Source organism: Balaenoptera physalus, assembly GCF_965194825.1.
Source record: "Balaenoptera physalus genome assembly, chromosome: 8".
NCBI classification, from domain to species: Eukaryota; Metazoa; Chordata; class Mammalia; order Artiodactyla; family Balaenopteridae; genus Balaenoptera; species Balaenoptera physalus.
Window position 1 is genome coordinate 665,964 of NC_138887.1, and position 12,657 is coordinate 678,620.

The 12,657-nt window shown below is 48.4% G+C and overlaps 1 protein-coding gene across 1 annotated transcript in view; it reads left to right on the forward strand.

Annotated features, from left to right (window-relative positions):
- ABCA13 (ATP binding cassette subfamily A member 13) overlaps positions 1-12,657 on the forward strand; it is a gene marked incomplete at its 5' end in the record, with an annotated part of 329,842 nt that overhangs the window by 275,098 nt on the left and 42,087 nt on the right. Inside the window, 2 exon segments of the mRNA XM_082473913.1 lie at positions 5,496-5,630; positions 8,032-8,135. Of these exon segments, the coding sequence (XP_082330039.1) occupies positions 5,496-5,630; positions 8,032-8,135 (239 nt within the window).

Here is a 12,657-nt window from a genome sequence, read left to right on the forward strand (position 1 = left end):
TCCTGTGATAAGGAACTGCAGTATCAAATAAATGTCCCTGAAACATATTTCCAGTATGATGATGCTGAAGGAAACACAATCAAATATGTCTATGTCATATTCATGTTGTATATTTAGAATAGGTCCCTGTGCAGAGAGGAAGTGGTGGGTAGGAGGGAAAGCATACCGTCATCTGCAATTTTGTTTCCTACACAGTTTCCCCCCAAAGCATCTTTTACACTTACTGGGCTCTTAATTTGTATTCAGGAGCAAACATCATAGAGTAGGATCCCCAGGCCCTGCGGAGAAGGGCTCATACCGCATGTGGACTCGGTGGGTGGTTGGAAAGGATGACTTCCTGCCGGGTGGGCTGCCAGCGCGCATGCCTGGCCTCCTTCGCGGGATGTGGGGTGGTGGCCTCAGGAGGACGGAGGCCTCGGGTAGCCGCAGAGCCAGCCCCCATCTGTGGGAGGTGGGGAGGGCAGGGACCACCAAGAGAACCCGAGGCAGCTGCCCTCTGTCTGGCTCCAGCCGCAGCCAGCGAGGCGGGGCTGACAGCCATGACTGACAGCTCGGTCCAGTTGGGCGGCCTGGGACTGGCAGGTGCGCAGGAGAGGTTTTACCTTCTCCGCCTCACTGTGGGGAGTGTGCGGTGCTGCTTGCATGTGTGGATTCTGAACTTGGAGCAGAAGTAAGGGGCGTATGGGATGCATTTTCAGTGAGCTTCTGCAGGAGATGGAGCATCGTGAGGTTCTCAGGATACAAACCCACAGCCGTCTCCTTCACCAGCCCGTGAAGATACATTCTGTGTGCTGCTGTGCAGTGCCTCAGCCTTCCTTTCTTATTTTTGCTCTGTGACTCTAAGTGAAACCAGAATGAGATCTCTCCACGTCCCCGGAGGGGTCCTGGTCCATTCACCACCTCCCACGTCAATACAGCCAAGACAAGTGTCCACCCACAGGACCCTGCTCACTGCAGTTAAGCAGCTCTTGACACCTGGGGCTACTCGCTGGCCCTGTCTTTAATGGGTGTTTATCTCCGTCAGCTCGCCTGGCTGGTTTCCGATTAGGGAGGTGGAGGCTTGGCAAACGCTCTAAGCTGCCCCTCTGCTGTCCCGGGGGAAACGCGCCCTTTGAAAGTGCTTTTGTTAATACAGTAAGGCTTACTCCTTGCTGTCATCCAGGGCAATTGCTTTTGATCCTCAGCTGTCTAACGGCTTAACGGTCGCCAGTTAGGAACTGGCTTCACTTCTTTCAGGAAACCACAACTGATTTTGCAAACAGGATTATTGCTTGCTCAGAGGCTTCTAGGACGTCAGCACATGTGTTTCCAGAGGAGTCAGCTCCCCTGATGGCAAATTTCCCTCTCCTGTAGATTTTGGAAATATTTGAAATATAGAACAGGCATATCTGTTTCAGCGAGCTTATCACTGGGTGACAAGAGGGATTATTATAAAATAACAGAAAACAATAGTTTGTTTATGCTGGGTCAGGCACTGTTCTGTCTTACAGCAGCCATAGGAGGTGGGTAAGATGCTTATGCCGCATTTCAGAAGTGGTGGGATAGGAAACTGCCCAAGTCCCTGGCTGGAATGTGGGAATTTGTTTTGAGGGCAGATGACCTGGCTCCAGTGTGGTGTTCTCGGCATGCTCAGGTGGCTGGTTGGGTGAGGAGGAGCTTCCAGGGCGCTGAATGGCTCCATCTGGTTTTCTGCACCCCTTTGGTGGCTGAAGAAGTGGAAACCGCATGAGATTATGTGTGGGCTCCTCTGACTGGCCCTGGGTTTCAGGACTCCCAGATCTGGCAGGACACTTTCCCAGCGTGTGTGCTGTCACCTGGGTCCTCTTCCCCAGGTGCCACCTGTCCCCACTGCCACACGGCACCCACAGTTGTCTCCTCTGTCATTCTGGGAGACAGAGCCCCTCTTGCTTTGGGGAAGGTCTTTCGGGATGGCCCTCCTCCAAGTGTCCCTGCTCAGAGCTCATCCAGGGTCCTCACCCACATCTGGTCCCAGCTGACTGGTCTGTCCTACATATCACTCACTCACTTACCTGACCCTCCAGAAGTTCAGTTAGGTGAGAAAAGGATGCTGTCTTCATTCAGCTTGAACTTAGGCTTGGCAGGTTGGTGTAATCATTTTAATTTTTTCCCCACTGTCCACACTACATAGTGTGGGACAGTGTCCATGTATGAGCCTGAATTCAATTAACCTGATTAAACAAAACTTATAACAAGTTATAACACAATGATTATAACAACATGCTCTGGATTGCTAGAGAAGTGTGTAAGATAATTTCAGGGTTAGAGTCATACCAAAAGCATCCCACTGCCAGTGGGATGAGGGCTGGAATTTCTGTATTTTTGTTTTCCCTGGAAGAGACGAGGTACAGCCCCTAGCCATCTCACCTTTGTTAATACCTGCAAATACCTATCAGGGAAACTCCTGCTGCATCTCACTACTTATCTTCTCTACAGATATTACTTTTCTTCCAAAGTTTTCTTCTATTCATCATTTTGTTAGGAGAAGCTAGAAATTATTACAGGAGAGATGGGGACCAGGAGGAAAGAGTCAGAGAGAGTCAGAAGAAAGGTGTTTCTGCTTTAAATCCTTAAATTCCTACTTAACACTTCATTTTGATCTTTAATCTCATAGAGAATTTCAGTGTGGCCAACATGTGTGCTAGTGGAAAAATTTTGGCTTTGGAATCGAATGGATGAACGTGGGAATCTCTGGGCAATTTATTTTGATTCCAGTGATATTTTAAAAAGTCCCATCATGTCTAATCATCTCAAAGATGATTAGAGATTGGGGCTATAAAGATGAATAATCCCAAACTCTTGCCTTAAATGCAATACAATTTCTAGAATTTATGGCAAAAATGTGCCTAATAGCATAGAGAGAGTCCATTAACTATTGACAGTTTGGTGTTTAGATAGTATTTTGCAACCACAATTGCTAAGGCATTACGTTTGCCATTATTTTGACAAGGTCCTGAGTGCAGGAAAGACTGCAACAAAACACTTCTTATTAGACCATTTTCAGATATTTTTGTGAAAACATGACATTCAGAAAGCAGATCAAACCAATATCTGTTCCTGTATATTCTGGATTCCTTTGCGTGGTTAACCAGTCCAGAATGTTCAGGCTGTAACACTTAACCTTTTGTGAAATTGGAAAAACATGACGTGTTTCCTGGTTTCATAAAAATAATCAATCATAGTTTGGCAGGTTTATTCAAAAGTTCACTTATTCTGAAGTGCATTTTCTATAGCAACAGGCTGCACTTTTATGATTGTTTCATTTTTCTGTTTATCAGTTTTTATTTATGTATTGCTAGCCTTTGAATTAGGAGGATGGCAGTGAAATAACATTTCTTTCTAATACATACACATATTTCCACTCTTTTTTGGTACAATTTCTATGGATCTAAAAATAACCTAAAATGTCATTTTCCCAGTGTGTCACTCTTGCTGCCCCACAGCTGACTCTGACCTGGAAGGTGACACTGACTTCCAGAAAGGTGAGCCTCCCAGCTGACTCTGACCTGGAAGGTGACACTGCTTTCCAGAAAAGTGAGCCTCCCAGCTGGCTCTGACCTGGAAGGTGGCACTGCCTTCCACAAGGTAAGCCTCCCAGCTGACTCTGACCTGGAAGGTGACACTGCCTTCCAGAAAGGTGAGCCTCGCAGCTGACTCTGACCTGGAATGTGGCACTGCCTTCCAGAAGGTAAGCCTCCCAGCTGGCTCTGACCTTCCTGGGTTCATCCTTTTTCAGTGAACAGAGCCTCCTCTTGCAGGGAGCCTCCCTGGTTGCCTTCCTTCCTCTTGCATGTGAATGTCCACCTGTGGGCTGGTCTTATTCTCTGGAAGACCCTGTCCAAGGGAAACATGACCACAATCTACACCTCTCTGATTCTCGCAATGCCAGCCGTCACCTCTCTTCATTCCTCTCACAGCAGTGCCTTTCATACTTCTTTTTATTTGCTTGTCTTGAATCACTTGTTTTGTTTGAACAACATTTTATTTATTTCAATCCATTTTATTTACTTTATGTTAATTGAAATTATTAAACTGAATGGAGCCGTGGATAAGGATAGTACCTATAAACCAATCTGGGAGACCGATGTTATTTTCAAGAAGAACAAACTACTGACCTCAAGATGATGTTCTTTGGCAGATATCAGGGGATTTAAGACCATCTTCAGGAATCTCTGGGGTCTTGAAATCTGCACTTCCTTGACTTATACTTTTTGACAGCTAGGCCAGTCCTTGAGACTCTTAATTCTCTCAGGGTCATTTTGAGGCTGCACAATTAAGTGATAGAGCAGTTTATGTTGAGAGTTTTTTATTGGGTGGCATAAATATTATCCTAATCTTTTTAGAAGCCCTTAGTATTTCACTGTTGTAATTATCACTATTATTACTACTATTCCAACTTTTATGCATTTATCCATAAAAGTATGTACATTGGTTTAAAGTTCTGCTGTATTGGATTATTTAGGATGCACACTCGTTAGCCCACCTCCAGAGTCCTGTAGAGTTTTTCCCACTTCTCTTATATTTGAATTAAGATACAATCTTGACCAATTTGGTTCCATGATGATATTGAAAAAACTAAATCTTTGTTAATACTTCTAGGGTCACAAGAGTTAAATAAAACAGTTTACAACATTTTAAAATCACGCATAAATGGAAACAAGGAAGTTTCTTTGTCTCAGCTCCCAGAGGAGCCAGCCCAGCCCGGAAGCAGACAGAACTGAGTGCAGAGCAGCTAAGGTGGGGCTGGGGGCGTGCTTTTTTCTGCTAAGGAGAGAGAATGAAAGGATATGGGGCTCCAAGGACGTATGAAGAAGTGGTGAGATGCTCGGCCAAGGAGGAAGAGGAGTGGCGACCTTGCCGATGTACGGGGGGCGGGGCGTCCCTGGGGCCGAGGGGCTCTGTTTGGTGATGGGCAGTCACCATCCTCTGGTTTCGCTACGAGGTTGCCCAGTGGTTGCAAATAAGCAGGACCCTGACTCTTCTTTGTAAACTGAACCGGGTGTGCAGTGTCCTGAGAGGGCTCTTTCTTTCCTGGGGGATATTGAAGGCTCCCCCTTGCTCCTCTGCCCCCTGAAGCCCCCTCTCTTGGGGTTTCATCCCCACTCAGATCCTCCTCCGTCATTGTTTGCCTCACCTGTGTCCGCTCACCTCAGTGTGGAGGTGTGTCTGGCCCCCCCTGGACCCCACATTTCTGTCCCAGGCTGCTCCCTGAACACCAGCCCTGAGCTCAGGGTTCTGGCCGTCGCTCCCGTGACTCACAGGTGCAGAAAACCCAGCTTCATCCAGGAGAGCCCCATCTGTTCATTCTCAGCATCCCTGTGTCCTGGAGGGGGTGTTTCAGGAGCTGGGCTGAGTGTGGGAGGGTGGGCAGGGGAGGGGCCGGAGGGAGCAGGGCTCCAGGCCCAGAGCCACGTGTCATGGGGTGGCGGGTCCCTCGGTGGATGGGGGTGCCTTCAAAGAGAACCCCTCTCCTTCAGGTGGCCGGGGACCTCGTGAGGCGCCTCCACCTGGAAGCCCACGTGGACAAACCTGTGTCCACCTACAGCGGGGGGACGCAGAGGAAGCTGCCCACAGCCCTGGCCCTGCTGGGGAAACCCGACCTTCTCTTACTGGCGAGTAGTGGACGTATCAGGGACACGCCCGTGTCTGCAAATAAGACGCTTTGACCTATCAGAGTTCCTCCGGGGAGGACATGTAAAATTGGCAACATTGGGCTTCTGAACTAATAAATGTTTGGCCCTAAATCAACATTTTCTGAACAGAATCTAAAATACCATTGGAATTTTACAGAACCAAAACAGACTCTTTGACTCCCTTTTATTTATCCAACTGAAGATTTGATACAATTTTAACATTAAAGACAATATTTTAAAAGAATACCAGAATTCACTTGTAATCTGAAAACCGATGCACGATTGTCCTGTGGTCTGTGGCTTTAAGTCTTTTTCTACCTGCAGATGTGATGGTCAGAGCTGTAGGGACTCTGTCCGTGGGGAATCCTGAGGGTGGGGGTCAGGGGGCAGGATGGACCTGGTGGGGGAGGGGAGGGCGTCCAGCGGGAGAGCAGAGCACAGGCAGTGGCCTTGGGACAAGGCTGTCTATAATCTACGTAGGAACAGAAATTAATCCAGTTTGGCTGGATGGAAACATGAATTGGAGGTGGTCAAGTGTCAAGAAATAGAGCCAATTGTTTTGCATTTCAAAACAGCTAAAAGTAGTATCATTCAAATAATAAATAGAGGGCTTCCCTGGTGGCGCAGTGGTTGAGAATCTGCCTGCCAATGCAGGGGACATGGGTTCGAGCCCTGGTCGGGGAGGATCCCACATGCCGCGGAGCAACTAGGCCCGTGAGCCACAACTACTGAGCCTGCGCGTCTGGAGCCTGTGCTCCGCAACAAGAGAGGCCGCGATAGTGAGAGGTCCGTGCACCGCGATGAGGAGTGGCCCCCACTTGCTGCAACTAGAGAAAGCCCTCGCACAGAAACGAAGACCCAACACAGCCATAAATAAATAAATTAATTAATTAAATTAAAATAATAATAATAATAATAATAATAAATAGAAGTCATCATTTGTGAGCCATAGACTGGATTCTAATCATTAGAGGGCTTCCCAGGGCTTTGAGCTTGTAGAAAGTCTGAGGAACATGGAAAAGTATGGGAAACAAGATGCTTTCTTTCTTTTCCTGTTCTTGTTCATTAAATGGAAAAGCATTTCAGGGCGGGGAGTTAAAGGGGATTCAGAAGACCTCTGTTGGAAAAATGACCCCATCGGTCGTGGACTGTCTTCTGCAATCTGAGCTGCAGTTTCCTCTTAACTCTCACTAAGCTTGCTTTTTTGCAAGGTCCGAAAGCAAGGACTACTGTGTAATTGGATCTTCTGAAACCAGGTAACGAAAACCTAACACTTGCACGATTTTGCAGTTTGCAAACGCGTTTTCCTTACAAAAGAAGGCCGGCTTGCACTGAAGAGTTGCCGACAGGGCCGTTCCTTACCTTCAGCAGAACTGCCCGCTCCACCTCACCCCCATGTCTCCTGGATCGGGATGGGGCCTCAGTCCTGGAGCGGGTCCCCGGCTCACCGCGGCCAGTCAACTTCTCCCATCCTGCGGCCCTGCTCTCGGCACCCTGGTTCACCCAGGCTTGGGCGTGGCGACCAGGGTGGGGACCCACACGTGGTGTGCACGTTTCCTCCTCACGTGAAATGGTCCTGATGACAGTGTCTGCCCATCAGTGTCCTTGAAGGCAGCCCGTGAAATCCTCCCCATTGAGCTTTAGTGACGGTGGTGACAGTGAGTGTTCAGAGCATCTGGTGGCGGACATGCATTGAAGGGCCCTTAGCGTCCTCCCCTGAGACCGGACAAGCGCCTCCCCGCCGACACCTGTGTGGGAACGACGCATCCGACTCTCTCAGGGAACAATGCCTAGTCACACCTTCCATCCACTTCGTTTATAACTAACTATACACTGTACCACTCGATTTGCAGAAAAGACCCCGTGTTTGCTGGTGTCTGCTTTCCTGCTCAGTGCCATTTTGTGTCCACTTTCCTTCTGTTTCTTTCTTTGGGGCAGTTGATGACCCTCAGCTCTTAAGAAAAATGTGTTCGGTACTGCCTGACTACAAAAGTACAGAAACGCATCACGCAGCCTAGAAACATCTCTCTCAAAAGTGGTTCAGATAAGAAGTGCTTCAGTGTTTATTGAAGGAAAAAGCTTCGGGTTTCAAGAAATGTCAATTTACTTGATGTGAAATCAACAAAGCCTTTTTCTGCTCTCCTACGTCTTTCTAGGGTAGATCCTTCTGGAATTTTATAGAGGCTGGGGTGCATCCAGGCCGGCCTACCTCCCCAGATCCCTAGGGGGGCCCAGCTGACATGAGGGGCCCCGGCCTCTGCTGGGTGTGGAGGGTGGCCTGGAGCTGAGTCCGGGGTTCCCTCCGGGCTGGGCCTGCCACCCTCACACTGGGGATGCTTGTTCTCCCCGCACCCCTCACCCCGTGTTTTCTTTCCTTTAGGACAAACCCAGCTCGGAGATGGATCCCTGCTCGAAGCAGCATCTGTGGGAGGCAGTGATGAAGGAGGCTCAGGAGGGCTGTGCTGTGGTCCTGAGCTCCCACAGGTGAGCACGGCCCCTCAAAGCTGGGGGACACCCAGGTCAGATGCAGTACTCCCCATATGACCCACTGTCCCCACACCACCCTGCCACGGAGATGTCACTGTTCACCCCCTGACATAGGTCAGCACACTGACCAGAGAGAGACCGAGGCACACAACCGAGGCCACTCCACCAGCGGGTGGCTGAGCTGGACTCTGAAGCCAGTGGTCCCTCATCTACCACACCCTGTCTTTCCGTCGCTGCTGGACAGCTGGGCGCCTTCCTCGGGCCGTCCTGGGGCCACATTTCTGCCCCTTTATCCCAGCACTAGACTAACCTGAATTGAAAACCCAACACATTTCTGAATTGGGTCTCATATTTTCATCCCCACAGAATTAGTCTTGCAGTGAGATTTCAAAATCTTTGGCTTGGGCTTCCCTGGTGGTGCAGTGGTTGAGAATCTGCCTGCCAATTCAGGGGACACGGGTTCGAGCCCTGGTCTGGGAAGATCCTGCATGCCGCGGAGCAACTAAGCCCGTGAGCCACAACTACTGAGCCTGCGCGTCTGGAGCCTGTGTTCCGCAACAAGAGAGGCCGCGATAGTGAGAGGCCCGCGCACCGTGATGAAGAGTGGTGCCCGCTTGCCGCAACTAGAGAAAGCCCTTGCACAGAAACAAAGACCCAACACAGCCAAAAAAAAAAAAGTCGTTGGCTTGTTTTTAGCTGTACACGGCACTGTTCCAGGCCACATAGCAATGCAATTCTTAGGTTTCTTAAGTCCCCTGATGGAGAGTGAGCACTGTGATTTGGCTCATAAACATTCTTATTTTATTTTATTTTATTTTAAATTAATTTTTATTGAAGTATAGTTGATTTACAATGTTGTGTTAGCTTCTGCTGTACGGCAAACTGAATCAGTTATACATATAGATATATCCACTGTTTTTTAGATTGTTTTCCCATATAGGCCATTACAGAGTACTGAGTAGAGTTCCCTGTGCTCTACAGTAGCTCGTTATTAGTTATCTATTTTGTATATAGTGTGTGTATATGTACTATAGTGGAGATCAGGTTTTAGAGTTTACAAGTGCTTTCTTCCTACTTGTAAGTCAAATGTGCGAGGAGCTAAGTGTCAGGAACTGAGGATCCGGGATTCTTCCTCACTTGCAAGCTTACAAATTTGGCGCTCAGGGTTCTTGGATACTTCCAGGAGACAGGCGACTCGTGGGTCAGAGACAAAAGGCCGATTATTCACAGTGAGAGCAGCATCTGGTGTCAGCAAAGTCACCTGGTTCCCTGAACCCAAGTCACCCAGGGATGCTGCAGGCACGGATGGGGACCTGTTGGACAGGAGATAAACACCAATCTGGGGACCCTCCTCTCTATAGCAGCTGACAAGCCAACCGGCTCTGCATCTGGCCCTCATTCTGCGAGGTTGCTCTTGCAGCCACAGCTGTGGCCAGCGGCCAGGTGGAGACCAGCCGGGACCTTGCAGGCTGAGGGTTCCTAGCAAGACTTGTGGGGGAGGGGGGACCCCCAGATGTTCCTGAACCGATAAGTCTGAGCTGGCGTGAGCGGTCTGCTCCTTGTCGCTAGACGTGAAATGCAAAGCCGGCCCATCATTCGAAATGGGAGGTCCCTGAGGGGGTCTCGGGGGCTTTGCTGATGGCTCCAGCAGTGTCAGTTTACGTGAAAATAACACAGGCGCTGTCAATCCACGAGCACGATCCCATCGCAGGAAATCTCAGAGCCAGGTCCCGTGGGGAGTGCTGGTGGCCACCCTTCAGGTCCAGGCAAAGTCGGCCCACTGTGAAGGAACCATGCCATTCACACCACTGCTTCCGTTTTTTTTTTTTTTTTTTTTTAACTGACACTCATTCACTGATGGTTTGCCTGTTGCCAGACATTCCTGAATTTTTTACTGTCAGACTAACCACTAACCATTTTTTTAAAAAGTTTCCTTGAGGTATAATTGACATACCATGTAATTTCCCCACTTTCAGTGCAGCTTTCTGTGAGGTTTCAGTCAGACTGTGGACCAGTCTGGGTCACCACTACCCAGTTCAGGACATTCCCATCACCTCGGAGTGTCTAGTGCCTGTTCTCAGTCAATCCCCATCTGCCCCCGACTCTTTGTCTCTATAAATGTGCCTTTCCTGCATATTTCATCTGCATGGAATCATGCGACCTATAGTTGTCTGTATGTGACTGTCACTTTTCATGTGTCTGAGGGTCACCACGTGGCACCCAGCAGTGGGCTTGTGTCCACTGGGCAGCAGGACAGCATTTGTCGTTCACTCACCCGTTGTGGCCCTTTGGATCATTCCCGGATCGGCTGTTCAGTACAATGTGCTGTGAACGGTCTCATACATGTCTTTGGACACACGTTTCTATTTGTGGGTTGTATGGTAGGTTGTGTTTAGCACTTGAAGAAGCTGCAGAGCTGTTCTCCAAAGTGTCTTTATCATTTATTATTCCTGGAAACAATGATGAAGTTTTCAGTGTTTCCACACCCCTGTCAGCACTATCTTCCTGATGGTAGCCATCCTGGTGACATGTGGTTTTAATTGATATTTTCCTAATGAACATGTCACCTTCTGTCTTTTCACCTGCGTTGCTTCTTATAAGAAGCCAACCACTAACGGTTCTGACATCATCAGTCACATTTGTCTGACTCTCTCAAGATTTCTCGGTGGCTCTCAACATCTCGACTTAGATGTGTCTGGATGTAGATCTCTGTTGTCCTACCTGGGGCTCGTTTGTGTTTCTTTGGGAGGAATCTATGACAGCTCTTTCCCCTGCAGTGAGTAGTTCCTGGTGCCTCTGCCTAGTTGGTTTTTTCAATTTTGTTTTCATTTTCTAAAGCCTGGGTTTTTCAGAGTCACGCTGTTTTTATACAGGCCAGTTGCTGGGCAGAGCCTGTGCTCGACCACCTCAGGCCAACAAGGGTTCTCTTCTGTCTCTGCAATGATCTGCATGAGGGTGGGGCAGGGCATTCCAAATTCAGGCTGTTTTCTAGTCGGTTCAGTTTTCTCTTTCCTGCTTCCTCTGGTCTCTGCAGGGTGCACATGGGTGGCGGGCGGAGGGCCTCTGGGCTCACGCGGAGTCTGTGGCTGGCTTGGGCCTCTCCGGCCTCTCGTGCTGTACATGCAGACTCACGGGCTTCGTGCATGACACGGCCACAGGCCAGACCCTGAGCTGTTGGCCCTTCCTTTTGCTGGACTCTGCAAGAGCCGGGATTCTGACCGTGTTGTTGGGTGCGGGCCTGGCCCAGTGGTCCACGGCGTGTGCACCCTTCAACAGGGGCAGAGGGGCTGCTGAGCTTTGCAGCCTGGCCCACCTGCTAGGGCTGCATGTTGTAAGCCGGAATGCTGCAGACCACCCTCTTCTTAGGTGGTTCAGCAGTTTGTCGGCTGTAACTGTCTCTTATGTTATCATATGCATTTGGTCAGTTTCCAGAATTCTGAAACGTATTGTTTTTGTTCATTTTGTCCAGTTTCATAATTGTCTTCTGTCCATGTCTACCCTTGACCATAGCCAGAAGTCCCGACCTTGTTTTTTTTTTTTTTTTTTGGTCTTTGTTCTATTTTTCTTCTGAAAATAAAATTTTACATCGAAATGAATTAAATTTGGCAAATTCTCTACTTTCTCATAATGTATACACGTTCTTGCTTCCGGTGCCCCTCTTGCTGTGCCATTTCAGGAAACTCTGTATTTCTGTAGTCATTCTGCCAGCACTGAAGTCCCTGTGCTGGTGTGTCGGTTCTGAGATTGGGTACACAGGTGTCACGTTAAAAATTCCTGGTAATTTTCATATAACGTATAATTATTGCAGATAGTTCTCATATCACTGTAATTTCTTTTTTATGTCTTCCTGTTCATTTGGTTTCACATTAATGATGTATCTTTATTTCCAAAATTCTGTCTGTATTTGTGCAACACAAAGATCTAAATGACTCAGTGATAATGAAGAGCAGGGCAGCCTTGAATCGATTCCCTGATCCTAAAGCAGTGCTGTCAGCTGAGAAGTCTCTGAACTGCAGTTTCCTTTTAATTTTGAGTCCCTCTCCCTCCTCCATTCCTTATCCTGGGGGGCCACGGGAGGAGCAGGGGGCAGGACACCAAGGGTAGGAGTGCTGGGTCCTGATTTACTCTCTATGAGGAATTAAAATCAGCCCGACCAAGAAGGACCAGGACTGCCTCTTCCTCATCCATCAAATGATGATCTGAGAAACTCCAGTATAAACCCTTAAGCCTCTGCATCACCTGTCCTACTTCTGTCCCGGTCAGCCTAACTGCCAAAAGGAAGCATGGTGTTTATTTTTGAGTAAATGGTCAGAGATTCTTTTCGTTGTTGTAACACCTTGACTTTGTTTATTCCTCTTGATGCTGAAGACCATCAGAATCTCAAATCTCTGCCTCTAGGCTGAGACTCAGTAGAATCCCACGTATTTGGAGCATAGCTGTTTGATAGCTGATACTCATTCAATTGGAAATTCCGAGTCATTACTCTGCGGCCTTAATTAATATTGGTTGTGATTTGGGA